General features: G+C 40.6%; 2 protein-coding genes across 4 annotated transcripts in view; both read left to right on the top strand.

Annotated features, from left to right (window-relative positions):
• The window catches only part of LUZP2 (leucine zipper protein 2), a 353,057-nt gene that overhangs the window by 30,238 nt on the left and 307,681 nt on the right, over positions 1 to 15,138 (top strand). The window lies entirely within an intron of this gene.
• On the top strand, positions 5,087 to 14,386 carry LOC128837434 (uncharacterized). The gene is made up of 2 exons (XM_054028627.1): positions 5,087 to 5,252; positions 13,491 to 14,386. Exons 1-2 carry the CDS (start codon positions 5,148 to 5,150, stop codon positions 14,100 to 14,102), a joined length of 717 nt encoding a protein of 238 aa, XP_053884602.1. The 5' UTR covers positions 5,087 to 5,147; the 3' UTR covers positions 14,103 to 14,386.

The raw sequence follows: 15,138 nt of genomic DNA, 5'->3' as shown, positions 1-15,138 counted from the left end.
AGTAATAATCTATCCTATTTGGTACCATCTTCAAGACTTCATAAAATCTCCATTATATTAGCGTTACACAGTCCTCAAAATTATATACATTACATTGAAAAGATCCTTCCATTAAAAACAAAATACTTTGGAAAAGCACTAGCCAATGATATTCCCCAACATACCATATGAATCTTTCTTTTATAAAACAATCCTAATCTCTCATTCCATAACGCAATGTATGTGTCACTTAACAAGAAATACTATCTCAAAAATGACAACTGCATAATACTACTTAACACTTATGCTTTATACACCAAAATCCTGGTCTCATTAAAATTAATGGGAGCTTTGCCATTCATTTCAGTAGAATCGGAATTTATTCATGTATCTTTAACAGTTTATAAATATTAACTACATTAATTCAGCCTCACAACAAACTTGGGTGTGGTGGTAATAATGATTATTATCCCCACAAAACACAGTAAGGTTAAATGCACAATTTTGTTCCCACTGAACTTTAAATAAATAAATGACAGGGTGAAATCCAGGCCCCTTTCAAATCAATGAGAAGATTGCCATTGATGTCAATGGGATGGGATTGCACCCATGGAATTTTGATAAAGCCAACCATTCAAGCAAAAGTCTTGCAACTTATCCTGTAAGTCTTCAAAATGGGGCTATGTTCGGCTGATCAGAAGAGAATTTCACAGTTCAGGGCCAAACGTTAAGACTCACCATTAGTGAGTCAGCTCAGTTGGGCTTTTTATCAAGATGGAACCTGAATAGCAAGGAGGTATCCTCTAAGAGAGACAGCAGCCATCGAAATAGGTCTTGAGAGATCAAAACTAACACTTCGAACTGCTCGTGGAAACAGACTAGAGGTCACTGTAATCTAATACTCAACTGGTGTATATAAAATTATATATACACACAAACACATCACTAAGCAAATGAACACCTATATTTTGTGGCATCTGAAGTTTCTGATTTGCCTTCCAGGTGATCCCTTCAGACTATAATGTAGAAATCCAAAACAGAGTTGATAAAAGCCTGGTTATTGTGTTAATGCCCAAATCTGAGAGAACAGGTTGCAACAATCTTGTCAAGTGAAGATCAAAAAAGATCTTATGGCTGCCAGTGGTACCTGAATTTCAAGGAGCAGGTTGGGATCCCTGGATTGCAAACCTTGTACAGGATACAGGAGTTGTCTCCACTAGATGTGCAACCATTTACCAGCCATCACCTGTGCCTTGCTGTTTGAGCTTCATCCAAATGACTCAAAAAGTGAGGGTGCCAGCTTTTGTTCTCAGTTCAACTCAGATAAATCTGGAGAGTCTCTTGTGGTGTCAGTGGAGTTACTGTGTTCTCATATTAGCAATAATGATGGTAGAATCTGGCTTGGGGAATTATAGCAGTGGCCTTGGATGTAGAATTCCCCTTGGCATACCCAGCATCTGACACAGGGAGTAGGCTGGCAACTGGAGGGAGAATGGCATTTTGGTCTGTAGCTATTCTGGGCAGTAGAAGAGGGAGTATGTAGGCAATTATGGGGAGACTGCCTTTTGCCACCTTTCCTCCTGGGGAGCTCCTTCTGTGCTATGCCACCGGAGAGGTGAAGCACAGACTCCAGCTTTGTGTTTTTGTGAGCACAGCCCTGGTGTGCATAAAGTACTGAGTTAATAGGCCACCTAGAAGAATAAGATTCATATGGCTGCAAAGAGGAAAGCTTTTCTACTTGTATCAAGGACAGTTTACTTTCACCATGAGCCATTGTTTAGACAGAAGCTGAAATTTAAGTTCTGTAACTGTAAGGAAATGTTTTTATTTAGGTGATATTTTTTTCTTTAACATTTCTTCGTGCATACTACTATAACTGGGAATCAGTTTTGTAAGTGTCTGCTGTGTCACGGAATCAGCAGTTTGTGAGAGAAGACCATGATTTATTCAAACGGGCAAAAGTTTGTTCCTCTGAGAAATTTGGTCCTTAGAAAGTATTTGAGATTATTGAGATGAATATAACAATACCTTGCCTCAACATAACACATACTTGTGCAGAAACACAAAAATGGATAGGCTGAGGACACTGTTAGGTACATCTCTTACAAGGCTATGAGAGGCTATTATGCAGTCTATGACAGATATTCTCCTGGGCTTCTGAGGTAACGTAAGGAGAGGCACCTATTTGTTTAGTACAGGTGCAGTCAGATCTCTCCCCCAACCTCAATGTCCTGCCAACATACTTGGAGAAGAGGCCGGTCCCATTCCACCCAGATATACCATACTGGGGCTTCTAGTGCTGTTGTCATTGTTAACTGTCCCTTTGTGCTCAGCCGGCCTGCAAGCACATCATTTCCCCCCTTCCACTTGAGGTAGCTGTAGAAAAAATTGTACAATGCACCCTGTTTTCTTTATACCCTATTGGAAATAACCAAAATCTTCTAACAGGGTGTATAGAAACAGAAGCTCTTTTAATAACATCAGACAGATGACAACATACTTTAGACATGAGTCTGTTCCTGTTTCTGATCCTTAGATGGGGAGAGAGATACTGTAGCACAATATATTGCACTAAAGTTTGAGTTATATTAACAGCATTTTGGTATCATGCTCACAAATGAAAGTGTTTGATAACCCTCTTTTCTGTTTGTAAGATACAGTCTTAATGCATGATTCAGGTTATGCAGTGCTTAGGAATTTCAGTGAAATTACAGTGAAAACTGCATTTGTTAGCAGGATAAGACACCAGCATTTGTATAATATACAAATAAAATGGAAGGAAAATGATCTTTCATAATGTGAAATATGCCACATTTGAAGTATCCAATTTTTATATTGCAAACAAATGTAGTTAAGTGGAAAAAAAAAAACTGGCTGGGTGTTTTTCATTGACTTAATTATATATTTTAAATCCACCATCTTTCTTTCCAAATGAGTTGTCCATTTAATTGCAGGTATAAGGTGGAATTTTTCAAAAGAACCCAAATGACTTAGCAGTACAGTTCTCATACTTTTGAAAATCTCACCCATACATAAAATGAAAGAGGACTTTGAAGTTCCCAGTTAACATATTCCCTTAAGAAAATTTATAGGAAAATTCAAATTTTGAAAGTAGCACAAAACTATACTATTTACTTCCTGTAATTTCCAGTTTTCTCCCTGCCACCCCAGGTATCCTGCTTTCTACAATCCGTGAAATCATGCTAAGTCTGTTAACACCAAATATAATTTCATGCCACTGCACAGGCTGAAATCCCATACTAAAAAACAAACAGAAAAATACATAAATACTCTTAAATAACTCTATGGATTTCTTAAAATAGCAATATAAGGTAATTTCACATTACTAATAACTTTCCTAGATGGTTTTACATATTTGTTACCACCCTTAAAACAAAGTTATCAAACAATGATTTGAGAAAATCCATTCCTTTTTTGGATTCATTCAAGTTTTTACACTAATCTGGCAACTTCACATTAAAGATATGTCTAAACTGCTTCCTAGCACAGGTAGAAAGACAGACACTAGCTCTCCTTGAGCTAGTGAGCTAAAATAGCAGTGTAGCCTTGAAACCACAAGTGGAGGCTTGGGCTAGCTGCCCAAATACAAACCCATCTAGAAGAGTCAGTATGTGTCTGTCTCCCTGCGATGGAAGGTAAGCTCCCAGCTGCTACGGCAAGATACCCTAATTTGGTAAGGTTTTTGTTCGTTTGCGGTTTTTTTAACTGTATAACTCTGATCCTGTATTAAAATCTGCTATCCTATACCCCTTTACCCAGAGTCCCATTAGGGTCACTAGGATCATGCATATGCTCAGGGGTGTATTAACTTTGCTTTGGATTGCCTGCAAAGGTTGGGATAGGCAATGTAAATCTGAGATCTCCATAAAGAGTCCTTTCTATGCTCCTGCTGTTGAGAAAACTATTATGTTCTTGCACTGGAGAGACAGACTTTAAAATAGTATTTCCCCCTTGTTCTATTTACAGAATACACAAACCCATGAGAATCCTGAAGCTTTACCTCAACCGCACAACAACTGAAGGATGATTTTGTGGTTAAAGTGCTTGTCTAGGACTCAGGATATCTGGGTTCAATTCCTAGCTCTGCTAGAGACTTCCCTTGTGATCTGGGGCAAATAATTTAATTACTGTGTGCCTTAGTTTCTCATCTGTGAAAAGGGGATAACTATAAAACCTTCTAATCGTTGTTGATCTTGTATATTTATATCGTAAGCTTTTAGGGACACTGACTCTGCATTTGTACAGTGCCTAGCAGAATGGGGCTTTGATCGCATTTTGATTCTCCATGAGGTACAGTGGGGTACAGTATATAAACAGAATATGGCTTGCTTATAGTTTAACCATAGCTTTGATTATTTGGCTTCTTTGCACTTAAGCCAAATCATTGATGGTGCTTTCATGTAGTCTTTGTAGTTTAATATACCTTGGTTGATTAAAATAATTCATTTTAGCCTTTTGTGGTGAGGCGATTACCCCACACCTAGAGAGACTGGGCTGCGGCAGGCCTAGGCGCCTGCGTAGACGCGCGGCCAATCAGGGAAGGGCTTACAGAGGGCCAATCGGAAGGCAGATTGTAGCCAGCCAATCAGGGCCCGGCTTAGCCATATAAAAGTCTGCCCAGAGCAGGAGCAGTGAGTCTGTCCCAGGCCTTCAGAGGGGAAGGTCTGTCTCCAGAGCTGGGAGGCCAGCACCATGGACAGCGCAGTGCAGGTCAGCCTGAGAGAGTGAGAGAAGGCCCTACTCCATAGCCTGCTAGGCAGCAGGCCTGGGAGGAGGAGGCCTAGCGGAGTGAAGGGCTGCTGGGGGAAGTGGTCCAGAGGGATAGTCAGAGGAGGAAGGAGAAGGAAGACAGTGAGACTGTCACACGAGGGCCTCTGGACCGGGACTCAGAGTAGTGGGTGGGCCTGAGTCGTCCCCCCCCCCCCTTTTTCCCCCTTTGTTTGCTGTGCTGTCCCACGCACAGCCACAGGCTGCAGGGAGCGGCCGGTCAGAACCACACCGGGTCCTGGACTCTGAGGATTGGACTCGAGGGTGTGGGGCTGTTGTTTAACCCCCCCCCCCGGAAGGGGGTGCGATTGGACAAAGGGACACTGTCGGAGGGCAGTGCTCCAGGAAGGGGACGCCGACGTCGGGAGCAATGCAAGTCCATGCACCCCACAGAGGCGAGACGACAGGTGGAACGCCACCCAAAGAGGGCGCTCTACTGGCGTGAAACTAATTCCCCGAAGCGGCCAGGAGGAGGCGCTACAGCGGTGAGCTACCGATCCTGTCACATCTTTAATAAACACTGTATTATAGTATATGTGAAAATCTTTTCATTTTTTATTTTCATAACATTCTGTGAACATAACTTAGATTTTCAGTGTTCAAAATAAAAACCTCCCTCATTTTCTAAGTGAAAGAACTGGAGATACACTAGATATATTATGTAAACACAACCATCTCATTTGTGCACATAATATGTGCAATTTTTCATCACAACAAAGATTCAGAGCTATGAAATTGCCATAGAAGCCAAGTGAAAAAATTGGCAGGTCAGATGAACTATAGCGAGACCTTCATAGACTTAGACTTTAAGGTCAGAAGGGACCATTATGATCATCTAGTCTTCACATTTACACTTTGCTGAATTCATGTGGTAATGGGGATAATGTAATTCTTTTAAGTGACTTCATGCTGAGGAGCTATGCATTTCGAACTTTGAAGTTGGATTCCTGGATTTTAAATCTATATTCCTTCTGGTTGATTTCAATGTGAGCAAGTACTGATGGTACTACTAGTAGCCAGAAACAAGATGTTCTCAAGTTCAAGTAGCATGTTAATATTAAGGCCAGGGCTGGCTCTAGGTTTTTTTGCTGCCTCAAGCAAAAACATTTTTGGCTACCCCCCCCTCCCCCCACGCCAGCCCTGGGCTCTCTCTCCCCCACCCCCCCCAACTGCACCCTCCTGCCGCCCCAGCCCTGGGTCACTGGTTACTCGCTCCCAGGGCGGGTCATTCAGCAGGAATTTTGGATGTGCACAGAACACAGACAGGATTGGTTCCCATGTCGTTACAGAACTGCAGTAAAGTGGAACAATTTTCAGCTTGTGTGATTGAAGGATAGCTGGATGCATATTATAAGACTGTCCTACATAAATGAGGAAAAGTTGCCTTTATTATTCTTTTGTTCCATTCCTTGTTTCTATGGGGAATTTGCCAATGCAATATCACTGTCTTCCTTTTAAACAAATAAAACTAAAACTAAAAAAAAAAAAAAAAAAGCAATGGCTGTTGAAAATAGCTATTCCAGTCCTAATAACCACTGGGAAGCATTTCTTGCTCAATTTATTCTATTTTTTCTACAGTAAGTTACAGTGGATCAATATTTGATTTGGGAGAAATGAAGTAGCAGCTGCCCAAATTGAGCTTGAGCACTCCTGAATTTTGAGGGTGTTCAAATCTGGAAGGCAGGTGCTAGATTCCCTTTCTGAATATTAGCTAAATCTGGAAAGGAAAAGTCAATTTCTGCTTCCATGGCTCAGAAGTGTAAATCCTCCTACGTGCTTGGTACTGTATCTAAAGCTGCCCAGGTCCTAGTAGAGCCTCCCCTCCCTTACTTTTCATTTTAAATTCTAGCGGGATCCACGTAGCTCCCTTGCTAGGCTTCAGATAGAGAGGTGCACTGTCCATTTAGTCCACCCAATTCTTTCTTTGGGGGAGAGCCTAGGGCTGGGGTGGCAGGAGGTGCAGGTGGAGGCCAGAGCTGGGGCGGCAGGGGGTGTGGGCAGGGGAGAGTCCAGGGCTGGGGCAACACAGGAGTGCGGGGGAGCCCAGGGCTGGGGAGGGGGCGGCAAAAAACCTAGAACTGGCTCTGTCCCTACCATTCACAGCAAGCTGCAGCATGAGGTTTCAGTTCCACACTCCTTCCCCCTCCCTTTCCTGTTAATTGCGGCCGAGGGAATGCTGGGAAATGTCGTTCTTTCCCTGCTCCAGGACTGGCTCTATAGGCAGGGAGCTAACCAAGGAACTACAGCTCCCAGGGCCCCCTGTTGGTTCTCAGCTCCCATGCTGGATTCTTGCGCCCCTGCAAATTTGCCGCCCCAAGCAACTGCATGCTTTGCTGGTGCTTAGAGCTGGCCCGGATTAAGGGTACAGCTGTAGTCGGACATGTCTATCAAGTTCAATTAAAAGACCAAAAAACAAAAATAAATCACCTAACTGAAGCAAAACATTGTGTATTTCCAGGGTTCAGTCAAACAAAAACGTAATTTTGTAGACTCTAAAGTTCTCAGGTATTTTCAGTGTTAGCCATGATGCATTTGATTGGAACATGGCAGATTGTTAATGATCTTTGATGCTGGCTAGCTAGTTTTGGATTAACTATCCAGAGTACTAGTAATTGGAATGTTTTAAGCCACTGGATAAGATAATTAATTTTTCACAAGAAAAATAAAAATGAGCCACTAGTGTTTGTGTAGCTTATCTACTGTTACCAGGGTGATAGAGGAATCTTTAAACATGTGACACTAGCATCATCTTTGACAAGCACTAGCAATCTCATGTCTATGCGGCATTTTGGAGTGAGCCTCTCAGCCTGGATCAACAGGCTTGGGCTAGTGAGGCTCATGTTTGTGCTCTAGAAATAGCTGTATAGACAGCACTTTAAAGTTGTGTCTCAAGCTGGAGCGTGGGTTCTGAAACCTGGGGTCCCTCCAAAATTCAGTGTAGACTCTTTGTTTCTTTCCAGGTGTAAATCATAGCTGCAGAAGAATTTGGTCAAAAATATTGATTTAAGGAAAACATTGAAGTAGAAAGTGCCTGTTTGTACTACCTGGACTAGAAATGCTGTGCTAGTCACAATTGGGTTTACAATAGTAGAAATAGGTAACAGTTGTTTGAAAGGCTGCATACATCTGATTATATGTTCATCACTTTCTACTGAAGTGAGGATTTCCTAGTATTTGTACTCTAGAATATATAATCCCCGAAGGGCTCCCATACTATGAATAGAGATAGACCAAGGATGTCGTCGTCACATATGTACCTGGACTATGTTGGGTTAAGATCAGAGGTTCAGGTCTGAAGTTGAATCAGGATTTGGTTTCTGGTTTGGATTTGTTGATAAGGAAATGTAGTGAGCTGTTCTTGGAAGCTTTCAGTTGCAAATGGCGGTAGTTTTGTGTAATCTGTTGATTTTCTGAGATTTCCATCATCTTGATACAAGCAAAAAGGACACTTATAAATAAAGACTATTCATGAGTTTTTCTTTTAATATTTTACATTAAAAACAAATCATCTTAATTCTACCCTAAATAGTACTAATGAAATAGTCCACTGGTCACTCTAATCTGCAATTTATCAAAGGGGAGGTCAGAATAATTCATCCCTTACATCTCTGGTTATCTGAATTACCCCATTCTCATAGCTCAGGATGTAAAATCACTCAGCATTGTCCATCTGATGTTATTGAGAGAAGACGCAATATTCCTTATTTCCTCCTTTGAAGTCCAGTTTTCATTTATTTTGGAAGACGCTGCAAAAGGCTTGGTCAGGCAACTTCAAATAAGGGATGACCTTTTTAAAGACTGATGTAGATCAGGTCAAAATGAGCATGAATAAGCAAATCAGGAACCATTCTGTGTGGATGAAAATTACAAAGCAGGTCTAATAAAGTGAATTAGGGAATAGAAAACCATTTAAGCACTGTATTTACAACTCTTCTTTCCTAAAGGGGCATAGTTGCCTTTCACCTATCATTGTAATCTTATCAAAAATAAAATTATAGTAGACAACTTCTACTATCATTCTAGAAAAAAACTGCCTCATTGATTGAATAACAAAAACGCTAAATAAAAATATGATGAACCCAGATCACATTCTTTTATACTACTATGAAATCCCATTACTATAGCTTTAGAAACTGAATAGAGTGACAATATTTCTTACTGTTGATAATTTCTCGTTTAGTCACAGATATTGAAAAACATATCACAATAAAGTACAGAGTTATTAAAAATGGCACCTTCTTACTGGACATAGACCTGATCCAAAGCTCATTGAAGTCAGGATCCACATCTGCTCCCACTATGGTCCAGTAATATGTGATTACTTTAATGGCCAACATTTTCTTTTTTTTTCACTTAGTCCTGTGGAACCAACATAGCTAAAGGAGAGTGAACTGGAATCTATTCTTTTGTGTCATCTTTATCATGAACTTATTTCACAACCTTCTAAGTCTTTGAAACTAAGCAGGTTTTTTCCCCCCTGTTTCTGATTACAGAGCTAACCCATTCCAGATTAGGCCCTCATTGATGCCATTATTTAGTCTCAAGAACTTTTGTTAACACTGACAATGTGTGAGAAGGAAAACGAAAACAAAAACCCAAATTGACTTCAATCTGAAGTGGAGGTTGTAGTAGTGCTTAAAAAAAAAAAAATCCCCACATTTTGTTATACATAAGCACAGTTGTTTGAGAAGTCATTGAGAAACAATAAATAAGGAATCTTACAATGACCCTTTATTTTGCAGAGTAGTGCCCATTACAGTTGGCCCTTTCCATTAAAATATTAAGCAAATAGTTCAATGAATTTTTAAACTAATTCTCCTTGGCCAGGTGTGCACTTTGTTGTGGAAAACAAATTCAAGCTTGTTTGCTCAAATACAGTATATGTTTTAAAGGCCCCCTCCCCCCCCCCCCGAGCATTTTCACCAGAAACTTGGTTTATAGGAGTTAATCTAATGCAATTTAAGGAAATGAAGAAAAACGATACCATGGATAAGATCCACATCTTTGTTCCAGCCATTTCAAACCCAGTCAAACAGCTGAAGTGGCATAAGTGAGTTTTAAATCCCCAGTTCCACCTGGAAGAGGATTCACCTGTTCAGGCACTATGGAAACAGTCTTAAGGCTGCCTCCTGAGGATGCCCCTGCTAGCCCCAGCATAGCCATGCGTTGGAGGTGGGAAGGGTGTGCCGGGTTGGGGCCACAGCCCTGTAGAGATTCCAACAGCACTGCAGGCCTTAGGGGACCCTGGGGAGGCTACAGTAATTTAGGGAAGGTCTACACACTGCAATTATGGGTGTGATTACAGCACATGTGGACATACCTAATCTAGCTAGTTTGAGTGCCAACAGAAGTGAAGCCATGGCAATATGGACTTCAGCATGGGCTAGATGCTTGGGTACGTATACCCAAGGTCCCAGGCAATCTTGTATAGTCTATGGAGCTGCGGCTTTGCTGCTATTGATTCTTGAACTAGCTAAATTCAAAATCGCTCAGGCGTAGCTCCATGGGCTGCAATAATGCCTCCAATAGTAATGTAGACATACCCTCAGACAGGGGGCTCAGGCCATCAAAATTACTCTGGAGCAGGCCATGATTACACAGAGTTCAGTGGAGTAGACCAGGATTGGGTCATCACTTACCACCACCACAACCTCCTCTAGCCCTGGGCTGCACCTCTCAGAGGTGCAGCATAGAATCTCATCTTGTCTGATTTACATGGTCAGTCGCAACTAAGCAACACAGCTCAAATGTTGTATTACAAATGTTGAAACCATGGAGTAAATAAATCTGAAAAAAAATTCAAATAAGAAAACCAAAAGAAGAGGTGAACATTGCTGAATAAATTCCTTGTATGACTTATTCTGTCTGTTGTGGAGATAGTACTGTAAAGTGTATTCCCAATACTGTATTCCCAATGCAGACAGGAAAACTCACATGAAAGATGGAACTTCATAAGGAGACAGAGATCTACACTGACATGTCCCAAGGCAGAAATGGCACTCAATGCTGGCATTTTGTATAGCACATTTTTGTTGTTTGCTTGTTTTTACATTTGATATTTACTTTTGGTATTTTGATATTTTCATTTTCGTGAGCTGTTTTCTTCATTCCATTGTCAATATTTTTGTTAGATTATTATCTTAGAGTGAGAAAAATATCCTTTTGCAATGGTGACTGACTTGGAGGTCTTGGCAGTGCTTCGAAGAAGGGTAGAAGATTAGGCACAATCACAGCTGCTTCATCTCCCTCCTTACCATAAATACATGGGTAGACATTTGGGACTTGTGAGCACCGAGCTAAGTGGGACCAGTTACCTACAGGACATGGTGTATGTGAGCTGCCCAGGAAGCAGAAGTCTCATGACTAGACTGCAATAAAGTAGATTATCAAAGGTATAAATGCCCTTCAGTGGATGTTATTTTACCTTTGAAAATCTCCCTCCAAACCACTAATAGTATTCACCTATTTATAACCCAGAAACCAGTCTTTGTGATGCATTTAAGGAACTGTAAACAATAACTTGACAGAGGATGTGAATAATGACCTTGGCCCAAGTACTAAGCAAGATCCTTTAAAGTTCCATGGAATTCTACCATCATCTGGCCTAAAATTTTTACATGGATTTATTAGTTTTGAGCTAGACATATTAATGCCATTTGTATTTCAGCTGCTGTTTCTCCTTGTACTGACCATTTTTACTGTTCCAATGTTTGGACCTTTTGAGGAACAACTTTAGATTTTTTGTAATTGGACTCCTATATAATTCCAATTATTGTTGATCAGCTCTTCAAAGTTTTATTATCCTTTTGATAAATAGCAATGGATACACTTCTAAAGATTCAGAGTCTACTCAAAGCCTTGAAACAGTTAAGATATACAGAATCAGTCCATTTAAAATTGGAGGCACTCATTAAAGAAACCTGTTACAAGACACACAGAGACAAAGAAGCTTCCACACAGTGTCACATCCACCTTTGTCTACGTCACGACCATACACTGCCTGGAACTCTAAGCACACTGAGTGCAAGTGAAAATATCATCAGTCCCAAAGAGGGATTTGGAGAGAGATCTTAAAATGGAGGGGGTAAGAGACTGGGTCATAGGTGGTCATGCCTATGGTTAGAGAAGCAGTTGGGAATTAGGAGCCCCACGTCTCAGAGACCAGCTGCCAGAATTGTGGATTAGAGCTGAAATCAGAAGTCTGGAATCAGAGCAAGGGTCACCTGAAGTGAGGCAAGGCAGAAGCAGGGCTGGTGTCAAGGCTGGTATAAGGCAGCGATAGGACTGGGAACAAGCAGACATAGGGGCTGTAGGCAAATACTTTGAACAGCCACTGAACTGCTGCTGCTGGGCTTAAAAGCTACTCTGCTGACTTTTCCTAACAAGCGGGCAATGTGGGCAATCAGGCAACCTCCTATAGGCCAGCTGTGCTTGTTAGGTTGCTCAGAAACTGGCTCTGCTGCAGGCCCTGGTTCCTGAGAGTGGGGAAATTAAAACAAACAAACAAACAAAAACTTTCTGGTGGAATAGTTATGAGCAGTTGAGTGTGTTCTGATTTTTGTGCCAATGGCCACTCATTTGAGTCAGATTATCTACCATTTTTCCATTCATAATTTTGTCAGTCACTTTGAGCGTTGTATTAAATTATTTTTACATTTTCTTTGCTTCCTAATCAGTAATACTAAAGTTTCTTATATGCTTCAGCTGCTCTCATACTGTCTGAGGAGAAATAAGAACAACTAATTTCATGTTTCAGTAGGGAATTCCTTTTTTAAAAAAGAATGTACTATCACGTATGTCCTCTTCCCATCTCTGAGGGGAATCCTCTTCAAAGAAACTTCACGTCATAGGAGACCATTCAGGCTCTGGGTACCTTGGAATATTTTCTTATTGTTGCAGGTTATGCTTCAAAGGTTTTTACATCATTGGGAGTGCCTTTCAGAAATTGCTGTGGTTGCTAGTGCTTTCCCTTAAAAAAACAAAAACAAAATAAAACAAAACCACACACACACACACACACACACACACACACGTGGATGGGAACTGTCCATAAAGAACATACATCAGTTGAAGTTCTCAGATGAATACTTCTCATCCTTGTAGCTTTTGCATTTAAAATTTTAGTGTAATGGTGCAATATCCTTGAAACATTACTTTTAGTCAAAAGCAGAAGTGACCTGAAGATTTCATGTGGAACCTCATTAATATTTCAGACAATAACAAGATACTCAGTAAACAGGTGCATGTATTCATTACTCCGGGCAGTATAGAATTTGCTTGTATTTGGTAGATTTGTCTAATGGTTGGAGTAGAAGTCAGGGGTTCTATTTCCAGCTCAAGCAGTAACACTCTGAGAGACTTTGGGTAAGTCACTTAGGCCAAATTTTTTAACTTGAGTGCCCTAACACAAGTATTGCATCCAATTTTAGATGCATAAATGTAGACTTTATTACCAAACTATAGGCATCTGAGCCTGAAAATTGCAGCCTTGACTTCACCTTTTTTTTTTTTGACCCAGCTCTACAATTATGAAAATGATGATATTCTTTTTTTAATCTCTGAAATTCTTGAGTGAAAAATGCTATATGTGAACAAGATAATTTTAATGATGTATATTAGAGGGATCTCAGTTACTTAAACCATGTCTGCCCATTTCCTAAGAGACAAACTTACATATGTTAGAATTCTGGACATAGGAAATAGTCTATTTCCGTCATCTACAGCCCCCAACTAAAACTTCTCCAGCACATCATCAAGGATCTACAACCTATCCTGAAGGACGATCCCTCACTCTAACCTTGGGGGACAGGACAGTCCTCTCTTACAGACAGCTCCCCAACCTGAAGCAATTACTCACCAGCAACCACACACTATACAACAAAAACACCAACCCAGGAACCAAACCCTACAACAAACCCCGATGCCAACTCTGTCCACATATCTATTCAAGGGACACCATCATAGGACCTAACCACATCAGCCACACCATCAAGGGCTTGTTCACCTGCACATCTACTAATGTGATATATGCCATCATGTGCCAGCAATGCCCCTCTACCATGTACATTGTCCAAACCGGACAGTCTCTACGCAAAAGAATAAATGGACACAAATCTGACATCCGGAATCATAACATTCAAAAACCAATAGGAGAACACTTCAATCTCTCTGGTCACTCAATAACAGACCTTAAAGTGGCAATTCTTCAACCAAAAAAAACCTTCAAAAACAGTCTCCAATGTGAAACTGCAGAACTAGAATTAATTTGCAAACTGGACACCATCAGATTAAGCCTGAATAAAGACTGGGAGTGGTTGAGTTATTACAAAACCTAAGCCTCATTTCCACAATGCTAATTTTCCCCTACTGTTAAGAAGGTGTGAGCGTCAACTGTTTGAAATGGGCCACTCTCATTACTACTTCAAAAGTTATTTTTCCTCCCTTGGTATCCTGCTGTCAATTGAATTGTCTCGTTAGACTGACTTCACACTTGGTAAGGCAAATCACATCTTTTCATGTATTTATACCTGCTACTATATTTTCCACTCCATGCATCTGATGAAATGGGTTCTAGCCCAGAAAAGCTTATGCCCAAATAAATTTGTTAGTCTCTAAGGTGCCACAAGGACTCCTCATTGTTTTTGCTGATACAGACTAACACTGCTACCACTCTGAAACCAGCCTAATTTTCTGTCATTCATACAATCTCCATTCACTCAGGTGCTGAAGTACTATAGCAGTTCGCCCAATAACCATTTTTAACTCCTCATACTGTTGCAGTTGCTGTGTTCTGAAGACTACTCTATATTTGCATGCGTGCACGTGTGTGTGTGAGAGAGAGATATTTGACCCAATTCCGTTGGGGTTTGACGTATCTTTAGTTTTATGTCCTCTGGATATTATATTTGAAATAAGTTCAAATAGTCCTATGCTACCTATTATTTCTGTTCTTTCATAATTTTTTGAACCTCAGCAAGCTCTCTCTCAGGTCTTTTGCAAAGAATTCAGACTTCATTTTTCCAGCCTCTCTCTAAGTCCTTCAAGGCTCCAACTCATTCTGGTTGCCCTTTGCTATATCTTCTGCTTCTCCATACTTTTTAAAGTGGCTTCAAAGGAGCTGAGGGCACTCAGCACCTCCTGGGGTTGAGCCCATGTTCCTCATGTGTTACTGCAGTAATTCAGTCTAAACTGATTTCAGTGTTTGTATTCATTATGGAATCAGTGAGCTTTCTATATACAATGGTCAGTGACTCTATTCTTCACTGTTACCTCAAGCTGAATTAAAAACAAAATTTTTAAAATTAAAGTTTGGGATTAATTTAAAATTGAATATTCATTTTTTGCGACTCTATATTTCCTAAAACCCTACTA

Source organism: Malaclemys terrapin, chromosome 4 (genome assembly GCF_027887155.1).
Source record: "Malaclemys terrapin pileata isolate rMalTer1 chromosome 4, rMalTer1.hap1, whole genome shotgun sequence".
Lineage (NCBI taxonomy): Eukaryota > Metazoa > Chordata > Testudines > Emydidae > Malaclemys > Malaclemys terrapin.
The sequence above is the reverse complement of the archived record's forward strand: the minus strand, read 5'-3'. Positions and strand labels throughout refer to the sequence as shown.

Bases quoted from the DNA above. Each gene is read 5' to 3' on its own strand.
- LOC128837434 (XM_054028627.1), top strand. From the start codon at position 5,148: ATGCACCCCACAGAGGCGAGACGACAGGTGGAACGCCACCCAAAGAGG. The intron at 5,253-13,490 runs GTGAGCTACCGA...CGTCATCTACAG, and splicing joins CAGGAGGAGGCGCTACAGCG to CCCCCAACTAAAACTTCTCC.